Source organism: Culex quinquefasciatus, chromosome 3 (assembly GCF_015732765.1).
Source record: "Culex quinquefasciatus strain JHB chromosome 3, VPISU_Cqui_1.0_pri_paternal, whole genome shotgun sequence".
Taxonomy (NCBI): Eukaryota; Metazoa; Arthropoda; class Insecta; order Diptera; family Culicidae; genus Culex; species Culex quinquefasciatus.
Genome location: NC_051863.1, coordinates 4,492,371 through 4,508,106, shown reverse-complemented (window position 1 = coordinate 4,508,106; position 15,736 = coordinate 4,492,371). Strand labels below are relative to the sequence as shown.

Below are 15,736 nucleotides of genomic sequence, written 5' to 3'. Positions count from 1 at the left end.
AATTTCCCATAAAATGACATGTTCCAAAATTTTTACAGTCGAGTAACGGAAAATGGAGAATTTTTAACACTTTTAGTGTTTTTTCGATGAAAATACGTTTTTCGGAATTCTGAGTACGCCATCAAATCGGGCGTCTAATTTTACATAAAAGTCCCTTTGACACCAAATTTCTATCTCATCACCGTTTCAGGCTGCAAATTATTGAAAACACCTCTTTTTCGCATGTGCAAAATGGAAGGGGCCGTACCGCCCCTCCGTCACGAGATATCAAAAAATGGACCTCGGATTCGTGATCAGGGACAAAAGTTACCCCTTAGGACAAAGTTTCACGCAAATCGAAGAGGGGTCGGGGCAACTGCTGTGTGAGTTGGCGGAGAATTACCCATACATGATTTGTATCCGTGTAGAATAAGTAATTCTAGATGGCTGCAGAAAAATATTCAATGTTGTATTTGGAAATGTAACAAACCGTGTGGTTTGATTATTTTGATTATTTTGAGATCGCTGAACTCGAATATGACAAGAATGCATATAGAACCTTGTTACATGAAACATTAAATCTTTAATACAATTTAAGAATCATTAGAACTCAATGATCCAAATGAGAAAAAGTCCGTCTAACAATCGATTTTTGGATAATTGAGGCTTTGAATACTCGAGTCTCGACTGTAAATTAATAAAACATTCATATTCGATTACACCTCATGCATTGAACAGACCTTCCTCGTCAACCTTTACCTGTTCCACAGTTTTAATTTTAAAACTCATAAATCATAAATCAGGAAGCGTCCAACCAATCAACCATCGCTGCATAAAACATGTGAAAATCTCACCCCGCAAAGCCCGTCCCCATCAGCATCATCATCGAATCAATCCAATTAATCCCGCTCGCACCGATTTTGAATCATGACCAGAGCCAACTCCCGTCCGGATATCCAATTTACCCGTCCCGGTCATCCCGGGGACATCTCGCGGCATATTGAACCCTCAAACCCCGTAACAACCGACCCATCGAAATGAACCGCTGCATATTTGATGACCACCCAGGGACCGTGCTCACCTTCGTCACGAGCCTACCCAGCGAATGACCACAGAAAGATTGACTTTCGAAAGCGATGATGGCCGGGAGCCGCCGCCGGATTGGATTCAAATATGCAATTATTTGCTCACTTTGCCCCACTCGTGTCCGGGAAGGTGTTAAACCGGGGGATTCCGGTTGAGTTTGAACGATTCTACGGGGTAGACTGGTTCAAATTTTCGGGATCAAGCTTGGAGCGGTCTATTTCAAAAGGGGTGTCGAAATCGAAAAGGTTGTTTCAAGTATCAAATTTTATTAACAAACAACAACTCAAACAACTACCTAACTCACGTAGTACATTCTCGCCCTTGGCTCCACGTCATTCTTCGGCGGTGCTCGGTTCAAGTCCTGAACCATCTCCCGCAGCATATCTTCGTTGACCTCGTCGATGATGTTCACATTAAACTCGTCCTCGTCCTTCACGTGGTACAGAATCGCCAACATGCCACGCGTAACCTTCCCGTCCAACTCCACCTCCGCCTTGTAGTGCGTAGAATCCGTCACCAGCTGGGGGTTCAAAAACACCGCCACCGCGTACATATCGCACGGTGTCCACCCACTGGCATTCGCGTAGATGACCGACTCCACGCGGTTCAGCACCTGAATTGCCCTGTTCGGCGTGCTGTTGAACGTCGCAAAGCGCCACTGGGTCGTGAACTCTTCCTCCAACGACTGAATCGTCTCCCAGGGGAAGATGTTCAGCACGACCGGCGCGTTGTTGACCACAATGTTGGCCGCTTCCGGGTCGGTGAAGAAATTGAACTCGGCCGCAAAGTCCGTGTTGCCCACGCCGTTCCGATTACCGCCCAGAATGTAAATGTTCGCGATGAGGTCCTTCGACGCCGGGTACAGCTTAAACAGCAGGGCCAGGTTCGTTAGCGGGCCAACCGATATGATGGTGATGTCGTGTGGGAACTTCTGCAACAGCTCGTTCATCTTCACAACGGCATGGTCTGGCTTCACCGACTTCAAACTCGGCGTCTTTTCAAACTTTACATCCCCAAATCCATCAACCCCCCAAAAGTACCCCGACACATCCCGATGTGGCGCCGGAGTAATCAATCGCTCGCGAGCCCCCTTGTACACTGGAATATCCGTCCGCCCAAGCCCCTCCAAAATGCGCGCCACATTGACAGCCACGTGGTAAACCTCGGTGTTGCCGTGCGTGCACGTGATGGCCTGCACGCACACGTTGTACTTTTGCTCGTCCATCAGCAGCATCGTCAGCGCCCACGCATCGTCTCCGCCGGCGTCCAGATCGATGATGACCCGCCGCAACCCGAGGGGGTTCTCCTTGCTCAGTGGGCAAGCAGCGGGAACGCCTCGGGCCAGCAGGGCCACCACGAGCACAACGATTCGGAACATCTGAAAAAAGAGAAAATTGCTTCTTTGAGATATTCTATCAAACTTTTTTAAAGATATTAGCCTAATTATTAAGTTAAAATGTTAAGTAAAAGATTTAATCCATTATGAGATCGAATTTCCCCAACAAAAATAAATTGCTTCTCCTTTTTGCCTTCCTCACTGAGGTAAGGCTATAATCCTGCTCTAAAAATGAACTTTCTATTAAAAGCTCCTAGACCCACCTTCATGTATACATATCTACTCAGAATCGAAAACTGAACAAATGTCTGTGTGTGTGTATGTGTGTGTGTATGTGTGTGTGTATGTGTGTGTGTGTGTGTGTATGTATGTATGTGACCAAAATTCTCACTGAGTTTTCTCAGCACTGGCTGAACCAATTTTGATCGAACCAGTTGCATTCGACTTGGTTTAGGGTCCCATACATCGCTATTGAATTGTTTGAAGTTTCGATAAGTAGTTCAAAAGTTATGCATAAAAATGTGTTTTCACAAATACCCGGATCTCAATTAAATGCATGTAAACGATGTCCGGATCCATCATCCGACCCATCGTTGATTAGGTAATTGAAAGGCCTTTCCAATGAGTCCAAGACATTGAAGATCTGGCAACCCTGTCTTGAGTTATGACCACTTAAGTGATATTTATGTACTTTTTTGAAGCCGGATCTCACTTAAATGTATGTAAACTATGTCTGGATCCATCATCCGACCCATCGTTGGTTAGGTAATTGAAAGGCCTTTCCAATGAGTCCAAGACATTGAAGATCTGGCAACCCTGTCTCGAGTTATGACCACTTAAGTGATATTTATGTACTTTTTTGAAGCCGGATCTCACTTAAATGTATGTAAACTATGTCCGGATCCATCATCCAACCCATCGTTGGTATGGTAATTGAAAGGCCTTTCCAATGAGTCAAAGACATTGAAGATCTGGCAACCCTGTCTCGAGTTATGACCACTTAAGTGATATTTATGTACTTTTTTGAAGCCGGATCTCACTTAAATGTTTGTAAACTATGACCGGATCCATCATCCGACCCATCGTTGGTTAGGTAATTGAAAGGCCTTTCCAATGAGTCCAAGACATTGAAGATCTGGCAACCCTGTCTCGAGTTATGACCACTTAAGTGATATTTATGTACTTTTTTGAAGCCGGATCTCACTTAAATGTATGTAAACTATGTCCGGATCCATCATCCAACCCATCGTTGGTATGGTAATTGAAAGGCCTTTCCAATGAGTCAAAGACATTGAAGATCTGGCAACCCTGTCTCGAGTTATGACCACTTAAGTGATATTTATGTACTTTTTTGAAGCCGGATCTCACTTAAATGTTTGTAAACTATGACCGGATCCATCATCCGACCCATCGTTGGTTAGGTAATTGAAAGGCCTTTCCAATGAGTCCAAGACATTGAAGATCTGGCAACCCTGTCTCGAGTTATGCCCACTTAAGTGATATTGATGTACTTTTTGGAAGCCGGATCTCAATTCAATGCATGTAAACTATGTCCGGATCCATCATCCAACCCATCGTTGGTAAGGTAATTGAAAGGCCTTTCCAATGAGTCCAAGACATTGAAGATCTGGCAACCCTGTTTCGAGTTATGACCACTTAAGTGATATTTATGTACTTTTTTGAAGCCGGATCTCACTTAAATGTATGTAAACTATGTCTGGATCCATCATCCGACCCATCGTTGGTTAGGTAATTGAAAGGCCTTTCCAATGAGTCCAAAACATTGAAGATCTGGCAACCCTGTCTCGAGTTATGACCACTTAAGTGGTATTCATGTACATTTTTTAAGCCGGATCTCACTTAAATGTATGTAAACTATGTCTGGATCCATCATCCGACCCATCGTTGGTTAGGTAATTGAAAGGCCTTTCCAATGAGTCCAAGACATTGAAGATCTGGCAACCCTGTCTTGAGTTATGACCACTTAAGTGATATTTATGTACTTTTTTGAAGCCGGATCTCACTTAAATGTATGTAAACTATGTCTGGATCCATCATCCGACCCATCGTTGGTTAGGTAATTGAAAGGCCTTTCCAATGAGTCCAAGACATTGAAGATCTGGCAACCCTGTCTCGAGTTATGACCACTTGAGTGATATTTATGTACTTTTTTGAAGCCGGATCTCACTTAAATGTATGTAAACTATGTCCGGATCCATCATCCAACCCATCGTTGGTAAGGTAATTGAAAGGCCTTTCCAATGAGTCCAAGACATTGAAGATCTGGCAACCCTGTTTCGAGTTATGACCACTTAAGTGATATTTATGTACTTTTTTGAAGCCGGATCTCACTTAAATGTATGTAAACTATGTCTGGATCCATCATCCGACCCATCGTTGGTTAGGTAATTGAAAGGCCTTTCCAATGAGTCCAAGACATTGAAGATCTGGCAACCCTGTCTCGAGTTATTACCACTTAAGTGATATTTATGTACTTTTTTGAAGCCGGATCTCACTTAAATGTATGTAAACTATGACCGGATCCATCATCCAACCCATCGTTGGTTAGGTAATTGAAAGGCCTTTCCAATGAGTCCAAGACATTGAAGATCTGGCAACCCTGTCTCGAGTTATGCCCACTTAAGTGATATTGATGTACTTTTTTGAAGCCGGATCTCACTTAAATGTATGTAAACTATGTCCGGATCCATCATCCAACCCATCGTTGGTAAGGTAATTGAAAGGCCTTTCCAATGAGTCCAAGACATTGAAGATCTGGCAACCCTGTTTCGAGTTATGACCACTTAAGTGATATTTATGTACTTTTTTGAAGCCGGATCTCACTTAAATGTATGTAAACTATGTCTGGATCCATCATCCGACCCATCGTTGGTTAGGTAATTGAAAGGCCTTTCCAATGAGTCCAAGACATTGAAGATCTGGCAACCCTGTCTTGAGTTATGACCACTTAAGTGATATTTATGTACTTTTTTGAAGCCGGATCTCACTTAAATGTATGTAAACTATGTCTGGATCCATCATCCGACCCATCGTTGGTTAGGTAATTGAAAGGCCTTTCCAATGAGTCCAAGACATTGAAGATCTGGCAACCCTGTCTCGAGTTATGACCACTTGAGTGATATTTATGTACTTTTTTGAAGCCGGATCTCACTTAAATGTATGTAAACTATGTCCGGATCCATCATCCAACCCATCGTTGGTAAGGTAATTGAAAGGCCTTTCCAATGAGTCCAAGACATTGAAGATCTGGCAACCCTGTTTCGAGTTATGACCACTTAAGTGATATTTATGTACTTTTTTGAAGCCGGATCTCACTTAAATGTATGTAAACTATGTCTGGATCCATCATCCGACCCATCGTTGGTTAGGTAATTGAAAGGCCTTTCCAATGAGTCCAAGACATTGAAGATCTGGCAACCCTGTCTCGAGTTATTACCACTTAAGTGATATTGATGTACTTTTTTGAAGCCGGATCTCACTTAAATGTATGTAAACTATGTCCGGATCCATCATCCAACCCATCGTTGGTAAGGTAATTGAAAGGCCTTTCCAATGAGTCCAAGACATTGAAGATCTGGCAACCCTGTTTCGAGTTATGACCACTTAAGTGATATTTATGTACTTTTTTGAAGCCGGATCTCACTTAAATGTATGTAAACTATGTCTGGATCCATCATCCGACCCATCGTTGGTTAGGTAATTGAAAGGCCTTTCCAATGAGTCCAAGACATTGAAGATCTGGCAACCCTGTCTCGAGTTATTACCACTTAAGTGATATTTATGTACTTTTTTGAAGCCGGATCTCACTTAAATGTATGTAAACTATGACCGGATCCATCATCCGACCCATCGTTGGTTAGGTAATTGAAAGGCCTTTCCAATGAGTCCAAAACATTGAAGATCTGGCAACCCTGTCTCGAGTTATGACCACATAAGTTATACATTGTGTTCTTTTTTTCTGGATCTAAAAAAATGATGAAACCACTCATATACCCATTTTTGTTAAAAAGTGAGGAAGGCATCAACCACATAGGTGGATTAAGTTAGTTTTTTTTAAAATAAATAAGAATAAATTAGAATAGATTATAAATTATTCGAATAAATTAGAACAGATTCGATTAGATTAGAATAGATAAGAATCGATTACAATAGATTAGAATAGATAAGAATAGATAAGAATAGATTAGAATAGATTAGATTAGATTAGAATAGATTAAAATAGATTAGAATAGATTAGAATAGATTAGAGTAGATTAGAATAGATAAGAATAGATTAGAATAGATTAGAATAGATTAGAATAGATTAGAATAGATTAGAAAAGATTAAAATAGATTAAAATAGATTAGAATAGATTAGAATAGATTAGAATAGATTAGAATAGATTAGAATAGATTAGAATAGATTAGAATAGATTAGAATAGATTAGAATAGATTAGAATAGATAAGAATTGAAAAGAATAAATTGGAATAGATAAGAATAAATTAGAATAGATAAGAATAGATAAAAATAGATAAGAATAGATTAGAATAGATTAGATTAGATTAGAATAGATTAAAATAGATTAGAATAGATTAGAATAGATTAGAGTAGATTAGAATAGATTAGAACAGATTACAATAGATTACAATAGATTAGAACAGATTAGAATAGATTAGAATGGATTAGAATAAATAAGAATAGATTAGAATATATTAGAATAGATTAGAATAGATTAGAATAGATTAGAGTAGATTAGAATAGATTAGAATTTAATTGAATAGATTAGAATAGATAAGAATAGATTAGAATAGATTACAATAGATTAGAGTAGATTAGAATAGATAAGAATAGATTAGAGTAGACTAGAATAGATTTGAATAGATAAGAATAGATTACATTAGATGGGATTAGATTAGAAAAGATTGAAGTACATTAGACTATAGTTTCTTATTAATCTATTCCAATCTATACTAATCTATAGATTAGAATAGATTGGAATAGATTTGAGTACTCATTCGAATGGATTGGAACAGCTTGAAATATATTTTAGAAGATCCTGGAATACAATATAGTAAAAAATTAAAACTCGATAAGGATAGATAAGAATAGTTGAGAACAGTTGAGAATTGATAAGATTTAAATGATATTTATGATAAAAGAATAAATAAGTTTAATTGAAAATTTATACGAATTGATAAGAACAGTTAAGATTAAACTGTATCGGATTAGTATTAAACAAAAAATTAAATGATGTTAAAAGACAAGAAACTATTATAATAGTTAGGTTACAACAAATAAAAATAGATTTAAGGTGGTGTTTGATGCCTTTCACTTTCGGGGCAATGGCTGTCAATGATGATTCTTAATTCAAGGTCCAGAAATATTAAATTTAAATAAAAAAAAACAATCACTATACGCAAAATGCTTCTACAAACATTACCAAGAAAGCCATTTTTTGATCGAAAAATTCTTAACCAAGATTTGAATGTTTTTCTAAAAAAACATTGCCGCCAAATGGCCGATCAGGATTGATGCCTTTCAAAGCCTAAAATTGATAAGAAAAAAATTCAAGCTTAATTTAAAAAGTTATAAATTCAAACAACGATAAAAAAAGATTTAAACTAAACCGAAAAGCATTGAAAAGGCTATAATTGATTAAAATTAATCGGCTAAAATAAAAATAAAAATGGATGGATTTGGTAACAAAATATTCAATAAATTTGTCATATTGCATCATCTTTATCCATACCAATTTAGCAGCTTACCATACAAAAATGGTTTGTAAAAATTTAAAAATCTGTATCTTTTTGCTATTTTTTGTTAACCACTTTTTGAAACCAAAAAATGATTTCCAAAAAAACAATACTGTTTAAATATATTTTAAGAGACATAATGCCATCTTTTAAAAAAAAATCCACAAAGGGCAAAAAATCGTTGATTTTATTTATTGTGATTTTTCAAAAAATTTACAATCAAAATATATCAAGGTGAAATTATGATAAATTGGACCGTTTTCAAATTGTAGCCATATTTAGGTAAGTTTTTTGAAAAAAAAGTCGCAGTTAAAAAAAATAAAACAGTGTCCATGATTGCACATCTTTAAACAAAAAAAAAAACATATTATCGAGAGTCTGTGAAAATTTCCTAAATTTGTCTTTATGAGATTTGTTGATACGGGCTTTGGTTGCTGAGATTAGGCCATGCAAACATAAAAATAGGAAAACTTAGATTTTCTCTGTGTTGTCCAATTAGCCTTTATTTGTTCATAACGACTTACAATGTTCAAAAATAAGAATTATATGAAATTTTCTGCTCTTTCTAAAAAACAAATATTTCAAAACTTTATAGTTAAGACTAACTTTATAAAATGGCTTCAAATTCAACTAAAAAAATCCTAAAAATGGCTTAAGCTTGTAAACGGTGCACTTTATCAAAATAATACTAAAGTACTTTTTGATGAAAAGTACTTTTCGATGATTTTACTAAAGTTTTCTAGATTTAGCCATTTTCAGGAATTTTAGAAAATAAGTGTTTTGGCCATATTATTAAACTATTCTAAACTATAAAATTTCTAAATATATGTAATTGAAAAAGCAAACTTGACCGTACGTAAGAAAATAAAGTCATCAATTTTGACCTGTTTTTTTTATAAATCATTAAAATGGTTTTTTATATCAATTTTTATTGTCAAGAAATGATTTCTAAAAAACTGGAAAAATGTTCCGTGTATCGATTTTTTCGGTGTTGTCCTCAACCATACGTTCAACTTTGCCAAAGACACCAAAACAATATAAAAACGACTTTTAAGATTGACTAAGATCGAAGTTAGAAGAAACTATCAAAAACCTTCATATAATAAACTACTTCCCTAAAAAGTAAAATGTTTCTACGTATCAAAAGAAAAGTACAACTCATGAAACCATTTTCAGCCATGGTTTGCTAAAATTAACTGAAATGGCGAAGGATCGATATTTTTGGATAAATAACATGTATTTTGAAAAATCCTAAACGCCCAAAAATGTCGTTTGAGTTTTGACAACAGAACATCGAAATAAATATTGAACCAAATTAAATATGCTGAATCAAATATTATACAATCTTCTAAAATTATAGATGAAATCCTCCCATGCAAAACTACAGCACCCACTTTCTACAATGTCATTTCCAAAGTCCTTCAACCGAAACAAGGCCCCACCATCATCGTTTGCCTGCCCGCTCAATCATGGCCCATTTCAGTTTCCGATGAAACAAATTGAACCTAATAAGCTATAAAAATATCGTAAAATTATTCAAAACAGCAATTTATGAGCTAGACAAATATCAATTTCCCCTCGCGTGATGGGAATCAGAAAAGAAACTGCCAAATCACCATCCCAATTGGAGTCCTCTGGAGGGCAGTATCCTTCCAGCAAGCTGGAAACTGGAAACAAATTGAATTGATTTGATCTTTCACATTCAAGCTCACGCAGAAAGCCAACTTTGCGTCCAATCATAAATAATTCCTTCTGCAGGCCGAGTCCGAGCCCGTAATCTTGCATTCAAATTCTTGGACTATTTTTTTTTTTTTTTTGCTCATTGTAAATGCACCCCTCTCAATGGGAGTGGAAAATCTGGACCAAACAAGAAGCAAAAAAAAGGTCGTGTGCCGTTTGATTTGGCACTTGGCTGGTTGGCAAAGGGGCCGAAGGCTGGCCTTATTTATTCGAAATCATAAATAATAACCTTAAGTGGGTGGATGATTTGGCAGGAGCGCAAAACTTGAAGCAAAGCGTCACATTGTTATCCGAGCATTCGTTGGTGAAGGTTGTCTGAATCAACATGACTCGTCGCGTCCCGGCGCAAAACGCCGGCAATATTGCCCTACCTGCGGCTCAAGCAGGCAAAAAAGTGGGAATTTCCAAAAGGAAGGTTGAGGCCTCAACTGATGGACAAAAACCGGGGATTTCCAAAAGGAAGGTGCTTTTGGAAGTGACATCGAACAGCAAAAAGACGAAAAAGAGCGACGGTACTGTACCGATGGATGAGGAGGAGGAGAACTCTTCGTCGCACGAGGAGCAGCTATTGAAGAACAACAAGTTCGCTGGACTGCCTGACGAGGACCAGGTAGCGGAAGCAAAGGAGAATGAAGTGAAACAGCGAAAGGAGAAACTGCCTCCTTTTTATGTGAGGCAATCAGCAGCAACGATCGACTTTCGAGCGGGGCTGGTTGAACTCATCAAGTCTGGGAAAGTCCAAGGCAACATTCGTCTGTGTCAGGACGGATTTAAGGTGCTGGTGCAATCCAGGCAGCACTATCAACTGGTCAAGGATTACTTGACCGAAAACGAGGCGGAGTACTTTACCCATGATGTCGCCATGGATAAGCCGTACAAAATCGTCGTCAGAGGTCTGTACGACATGCCAGTGGAGGAATTAGCTGCCGAGCTAAAAGTTTTGAAACTGGATGTGTTGGCCGTGCACAAAATGAGCCGACGCAACAAAGACATCAAGTACCGTGACCAGCTCTACCTGCTGCATTTGGCTAAGGGATCGACGACGCTTCCTGAGCTGAAGGCAATCCGAGCGGTTTTCAACATTATCGTGTCGTGGGAGCGATACCGACCAGTGCACCGTGACGTCACACAATGCTTCAACTGCCTGGGTTTCGGGCACGGAGGTAAGAACTGCCACCTGAAGCGTCGTTGCGCCAAATGTGGTACCGATGCGCACATCACATCCCAGTGCATCCAAGATTCGCTGGTGAAGTGCCTCAACTGCAACGGTGAGCACTCGTCAACCGACCGAAAGTGCCCCAAGAGAGCTGAGTTCGTGAAAATTCGGCAGCAAGCATCGACGAAGAATCAGCCTCAGCGTCGTAGAACTCCTCCAGCCCTGGTGGAGCAAAATTTTCCACCTCTTCAACCGCGACGCCAGGTCCCGAACTTGGCACCGTTGCCGTTGGATCCCAGGAAGAGAGCTGAGATGAATCATCCACGGCCGGGTTCCAGCCAGGAGCCGAGACCGCCACCACCGGGCTTCAGCCAGGAGCCAAGACCAACCCAAGAACCAGCAGTTGAGGAAAATGGTAATGATCTTTACACCTCAACCGAACTCCTCAATATTTTCAAACAGATGTCCGCTGCACTGCGTGGATGCAAAACCAAGACCCAGCAGATTGAAGTGCTGACCTCGTTCGTCATCCAGTATGGATCGTAGGTCCCTCAAGCTGCTGAATTGGAACGCTTGCTCCATTAGGAGGAAGAACTTAGAGCTGGTGGATTTTCTTCGCGAGAAGGAGATCGACGTAGCTGCCATCACGGAAACTCATCTGAAGCCCGGTGAAAAAGTTTATCTGCAAAACTACAAGATCGCGACGCAGCTCGATAGGACCACCTCTGGAGGAGGAGGTGTGCTTGTCGCTGTTCATCGTGATCTCAAGCCACGCCGGCTGCCACACTTCAAGCTGGACATCATCGAGGCCGTTGGGGTGGAAATTCCCACTTCGGTTGGCCCAGTACTCTTCATTGCTGCATACTGCCCACGTCAGGTGAATTCCAGAGATGGTTCAGCAGCAAAACTGAAGAGCGATATCCAGAAGCTGACACGGCGGAGCGCAAAGTACATCATCGCTGGTGACCTCAACGCGAAGCATGAAGTTTGGGGCAACAGCAGGAGGAATCGGAACGGAGTGATTCTGCACAACGATCTGCAAAACGGATACTACAACGTTGTGAGTCCGGATCGTCCAACGAGGGTGGCTCGGTCTGGGAATCACTCAATCATCGACTTCTTCATTACCAATATGGCTGAGAACGTGGCTCATCCTGAGGTGTTTGAAGAGTTGAGTTCTGATCACTATCCGGTGGTTGTGGAGGTTGGAGCTTCCGTTACTCCGCAGCGGCAACCAACCCGGAAAGATTACCACAACGTTGACTGGCAGCAGTTTCAGCAAGTGGTCGACAGCAACATCGACTATGATCAACACCCGGAAACTTCTGCTGATATTGATCGTTCGCTGGAGGTGATCCAGCAGGCTATCAACCAAGCAGAGGCTGCCAACGTTCGGGAGGTTCCTGTTAATTTTAAGGTAACTGATATTGACGTAGATACTAAACACTTGATTAGACTTAGGAATGTTTATAGGAGACAATATCAACGGACTGGGGACTATGACAAAAGATTTCAGTGAACAATTTGAACAAAATCATACAAGACCGACTTGACAATATCAGAAATCAAGAATTTTCAAAACATGTAAGCCAGCTTGGGAATTATTCAAAACCATTTTGGAAACTTTCAAAAGTTCTTAAAAACAAACCAAAGCCTATTCCTCCTCTTATTGTTGAGGATTCTCCTTTGATTACATCCGAGGAAAAGGCAAATGCACTTGGGCTTCATTTTGTTAGTTCACATAATCTTGGCGCTTCCATGACCAGCCGTAAAGAAACATCAGTTGCCAATAGTATTTCAACAATCAATGACTCTACCTTTGAATTTCCTGCAGATTCCCATGTTTCTGGTGAGGAAGTCAAAGTTGCAGTTAAACAAATGAAAAATATGAAAGCTCCAGGCTTTGATAACATTTTAATCTAGTGTTGAAAAAACAGAGTGATCAGTTCTTTCAACATCTAGCCAATATTTTCAATAAATGTTTGCAACTTGGTTACTTCCCCACCAATTGGAAACTGGGCAAAGTCATACCAATTTTGAAGCCTCAAAAGATCCAACATCGCCAACAAGTTATCGTCCCATTAGTCTTTTGAGTAGTCTGTCCAAACTCTTTGAGAAGGTCATCTATTCAAGGCTTTTGGATTTTACCAACGATAATAATATAATTTTGAATGAGCAGTTTGGCTTCCGAAAGGGACATAATACTGCTCATCAGCTTACGAGAGTAACTAAAATCATCAAGCAGAACAAGCTTGAGTCTAAATCAACTGCTATGGCTTTGTTGGATGTTGAGAAGGCTTTTGACAATGTTTGGCATGATGGTTTGATACATAAACTGTATTTATACGGTTTTCCAATGTATCTTATCAAAATTATCCAGCACTATCTTTCGGAGAGATCGTTCAGGTTTTTCTGAATGGGATTGCTTCTGGATTATTCAACATTGATGCTGGGGTTCCCCAAGGAAGTATTCTTGGCCCACTTCTGTACAATATTTTTACATCTGATTTGCCTACTCTTCCTGGTAATGGTGTGTTGTCACTTTTTGCTGATGACACTGCCGTTATTTATAAGGGTAAAATAACCAGATATTTAGTTGGCCGTCTTCAGAAGGGTCTTGACGTTCTTTCCGAATACTTTGGCGACTGGAAAATTCGCATAAATGCAGCCAAAACTCAAACCATCATTTTTCCACTTTCCAAATCGGCCCGATTTGTCCCAAAGGATGATGTTTTGATTAAAATGAATGATGTTTCAATACCCTGGTCAAAGGAAGTTGTCTATTTAGGTCTCATACTTGACTCGAAACTATTGTTTCGACAGCATGTAGATAAAATATTGAACAAGTGCAGCATTCTCATCAGGTGTTTGTATCCTTTAATTAACAGAAAATCAAAGCTATCTTTGAAAAATAAGCTAGCAGTTTACAAACAAATAATTTACCCCGTTATTGAGTATGCAGTACCTGTTTGGGAGTGTTGCGCTAGAACTCATAAATTGAAGCTCCAGCGTGTCCAAAACAAGGTACTCAAAATGGTTTTGAATGTTCCTGGCTGGACAAGATCAAGTGAGGTTCATGAATTAGCAGAAGTAAAAATGTTGGATCAGAAGATTCAAGAGAAATGTTTGAAATTCAGGGAAAAATGTGCAATTTCTGAATACCCCTTGATTCAAGGATTGGTTTAGTTTATTGTAAGTTTAAGTTAGTTTTAGGTTAGGTTATGTTTTCTTAACTTTTTTTTCCGCATTGTACCTAGTGTTACAAAAATGATAAATCATGTACTTTTAAAGTTAAGAAAATGAACAGTGTTTAAATCACGAAAAGCAAACTAAAGCTGAAGAGCTACAGCTGACCACTTATTATGTAAACCAAATGTAATTATTATAAGAAAGATTCAATAAAGTATATTTAATTCAAAAAAAAAATGAAGCAAAGCGTAGCACACACTGATAAATTCGTCAGGAATTCGACGGTGATCCCCGGAATATCCGGTCTCGGACCGAAAGGGAAATTCATGCTTATTGGATCAGGAAAAATTTGACTCAATTGATGCCATATTTTTTGAAGGGCTTTTGACTCTCTTTTGTGCTGTATCACTTTTTTGGTTTGTGTAAGGGCACTGTGGCCATCAATCTTGTTAGGATGAATCACTTATGGATGGAAATGATACATTTGAGCAGTTCTGAAATTGGCAAAAATCACTGCTGTTTTCAAACAGATTTGAATTATCTCGATTTCCCTTCAAATCTTCACTCACCTGTTCAAACACCGATCGGCAGTCTGCAGTTCCCCAAAACAAGTGCCGCACAACACCTCACCAGACGCACTGAGTTCCATCGGGACCGAGGTGTCGTGGTTATATGGACTCACGACGCCCATAAACTGGAACGCCACCGCACGATCCAAGACGACGACGTCGCGACGCAGAGTCGATAAGTTTGTAAAGTTTGAGTCATTCCCGTTGCAGGGTAAAATGGTCTTTTTTGATCTTGAACTTTTGGAATTGCGTTCAAGAAAAAATAAGATTCAAAAAATCAAACCATGAAAAATTTACAAAATTTCAGAAAAGGTGCATCTACCCTACCATGTACAAATTAGCAACAATTCCGGATTCATCCTATTTGATAAAACCATGTAGGGCTCACATCACTACACGTGATAATCGTTTCTTCAGCAAAACAGGTTCACCAAATCTGGGAATATACCGTTCCATGAATAGTTTTTTTTGTGTCACTTCCACCATTCATCTGCAAGTCATCTGGAACTTCGCGTTGATTGCGGTGACTCGCCGCTTGTCTATTCCCGTCGTCTTAATGAGCCCATAAGCGTTGATAGCATTAAACTGTTTTTTCCCCCTTCCAAATTCCCACCACCAAAAGCCTCTAACTCACGCAAACCGGTTCTTGAATCAAGTTAATGGCCCTTTATCAGGTGTGAGTGCGCTGCATTATGCAAATGTGCAAGCAACTGTGACAACCGACAGTCCCCCGAAAAAAAAACAACAAACCGGCAAGATTCATTCTTCATAGGAATGCTTTCGTGCTGCCCGGAACACTTACTCTTTTAATTAAAACTGCATTAAATCTTCATTCCGACGACGACAAATGAATTTCGCCACCGCCCGAAAGTGTGGCAGGTTTGCTTTGCTGGAACTTTGCACCTGATTTTGGGGACCTCTTGAGT

The 15,736-nt window shown here is 39.5% G+C and overlaps 1 protein-coding gene across 1 annotated transcript; it reads right to left on the bottom strand.

The window, feature by feature from the left end:
* Positions 1–1,321: 1,321 nt before the first annotated feature.
* On the bottom strand, positions 1,322–14,873 carry LOC6045232 (pyrimidine-specific ribonucleoside hydrolase RihA). Its single transcript, XM_001862590.2, has 2 exons — positions 14,811–14,873; positions 1,322–2,443 (listed from the first exon to the last, which is right to left on the bottom strand). Exon 2 carries the CDS (start codon positions 2,441–2,443, stop codon positions 1,361–1,363), a length of 1,083 nt encoding a protein of 360 aa, XP_001862625.2. The 5' UTR covers positions 14,811–14,873; the 3' UTR covers positions 1,322–1,360.
* Between the last annotated feature and the right edge of the window lie 863 nt (positions 14,874–15,736).

Bases quoted from the DNA above. Each gene is read 5' to 3' on its own strand.
- LOC6045232 (XM_001862590.2), bottom strand. From the start codon at position 2,443: ATGTTCCGAATCGTTGTGCTCGTGGTGGCCCTGCTGGCCCGAGGCGTT.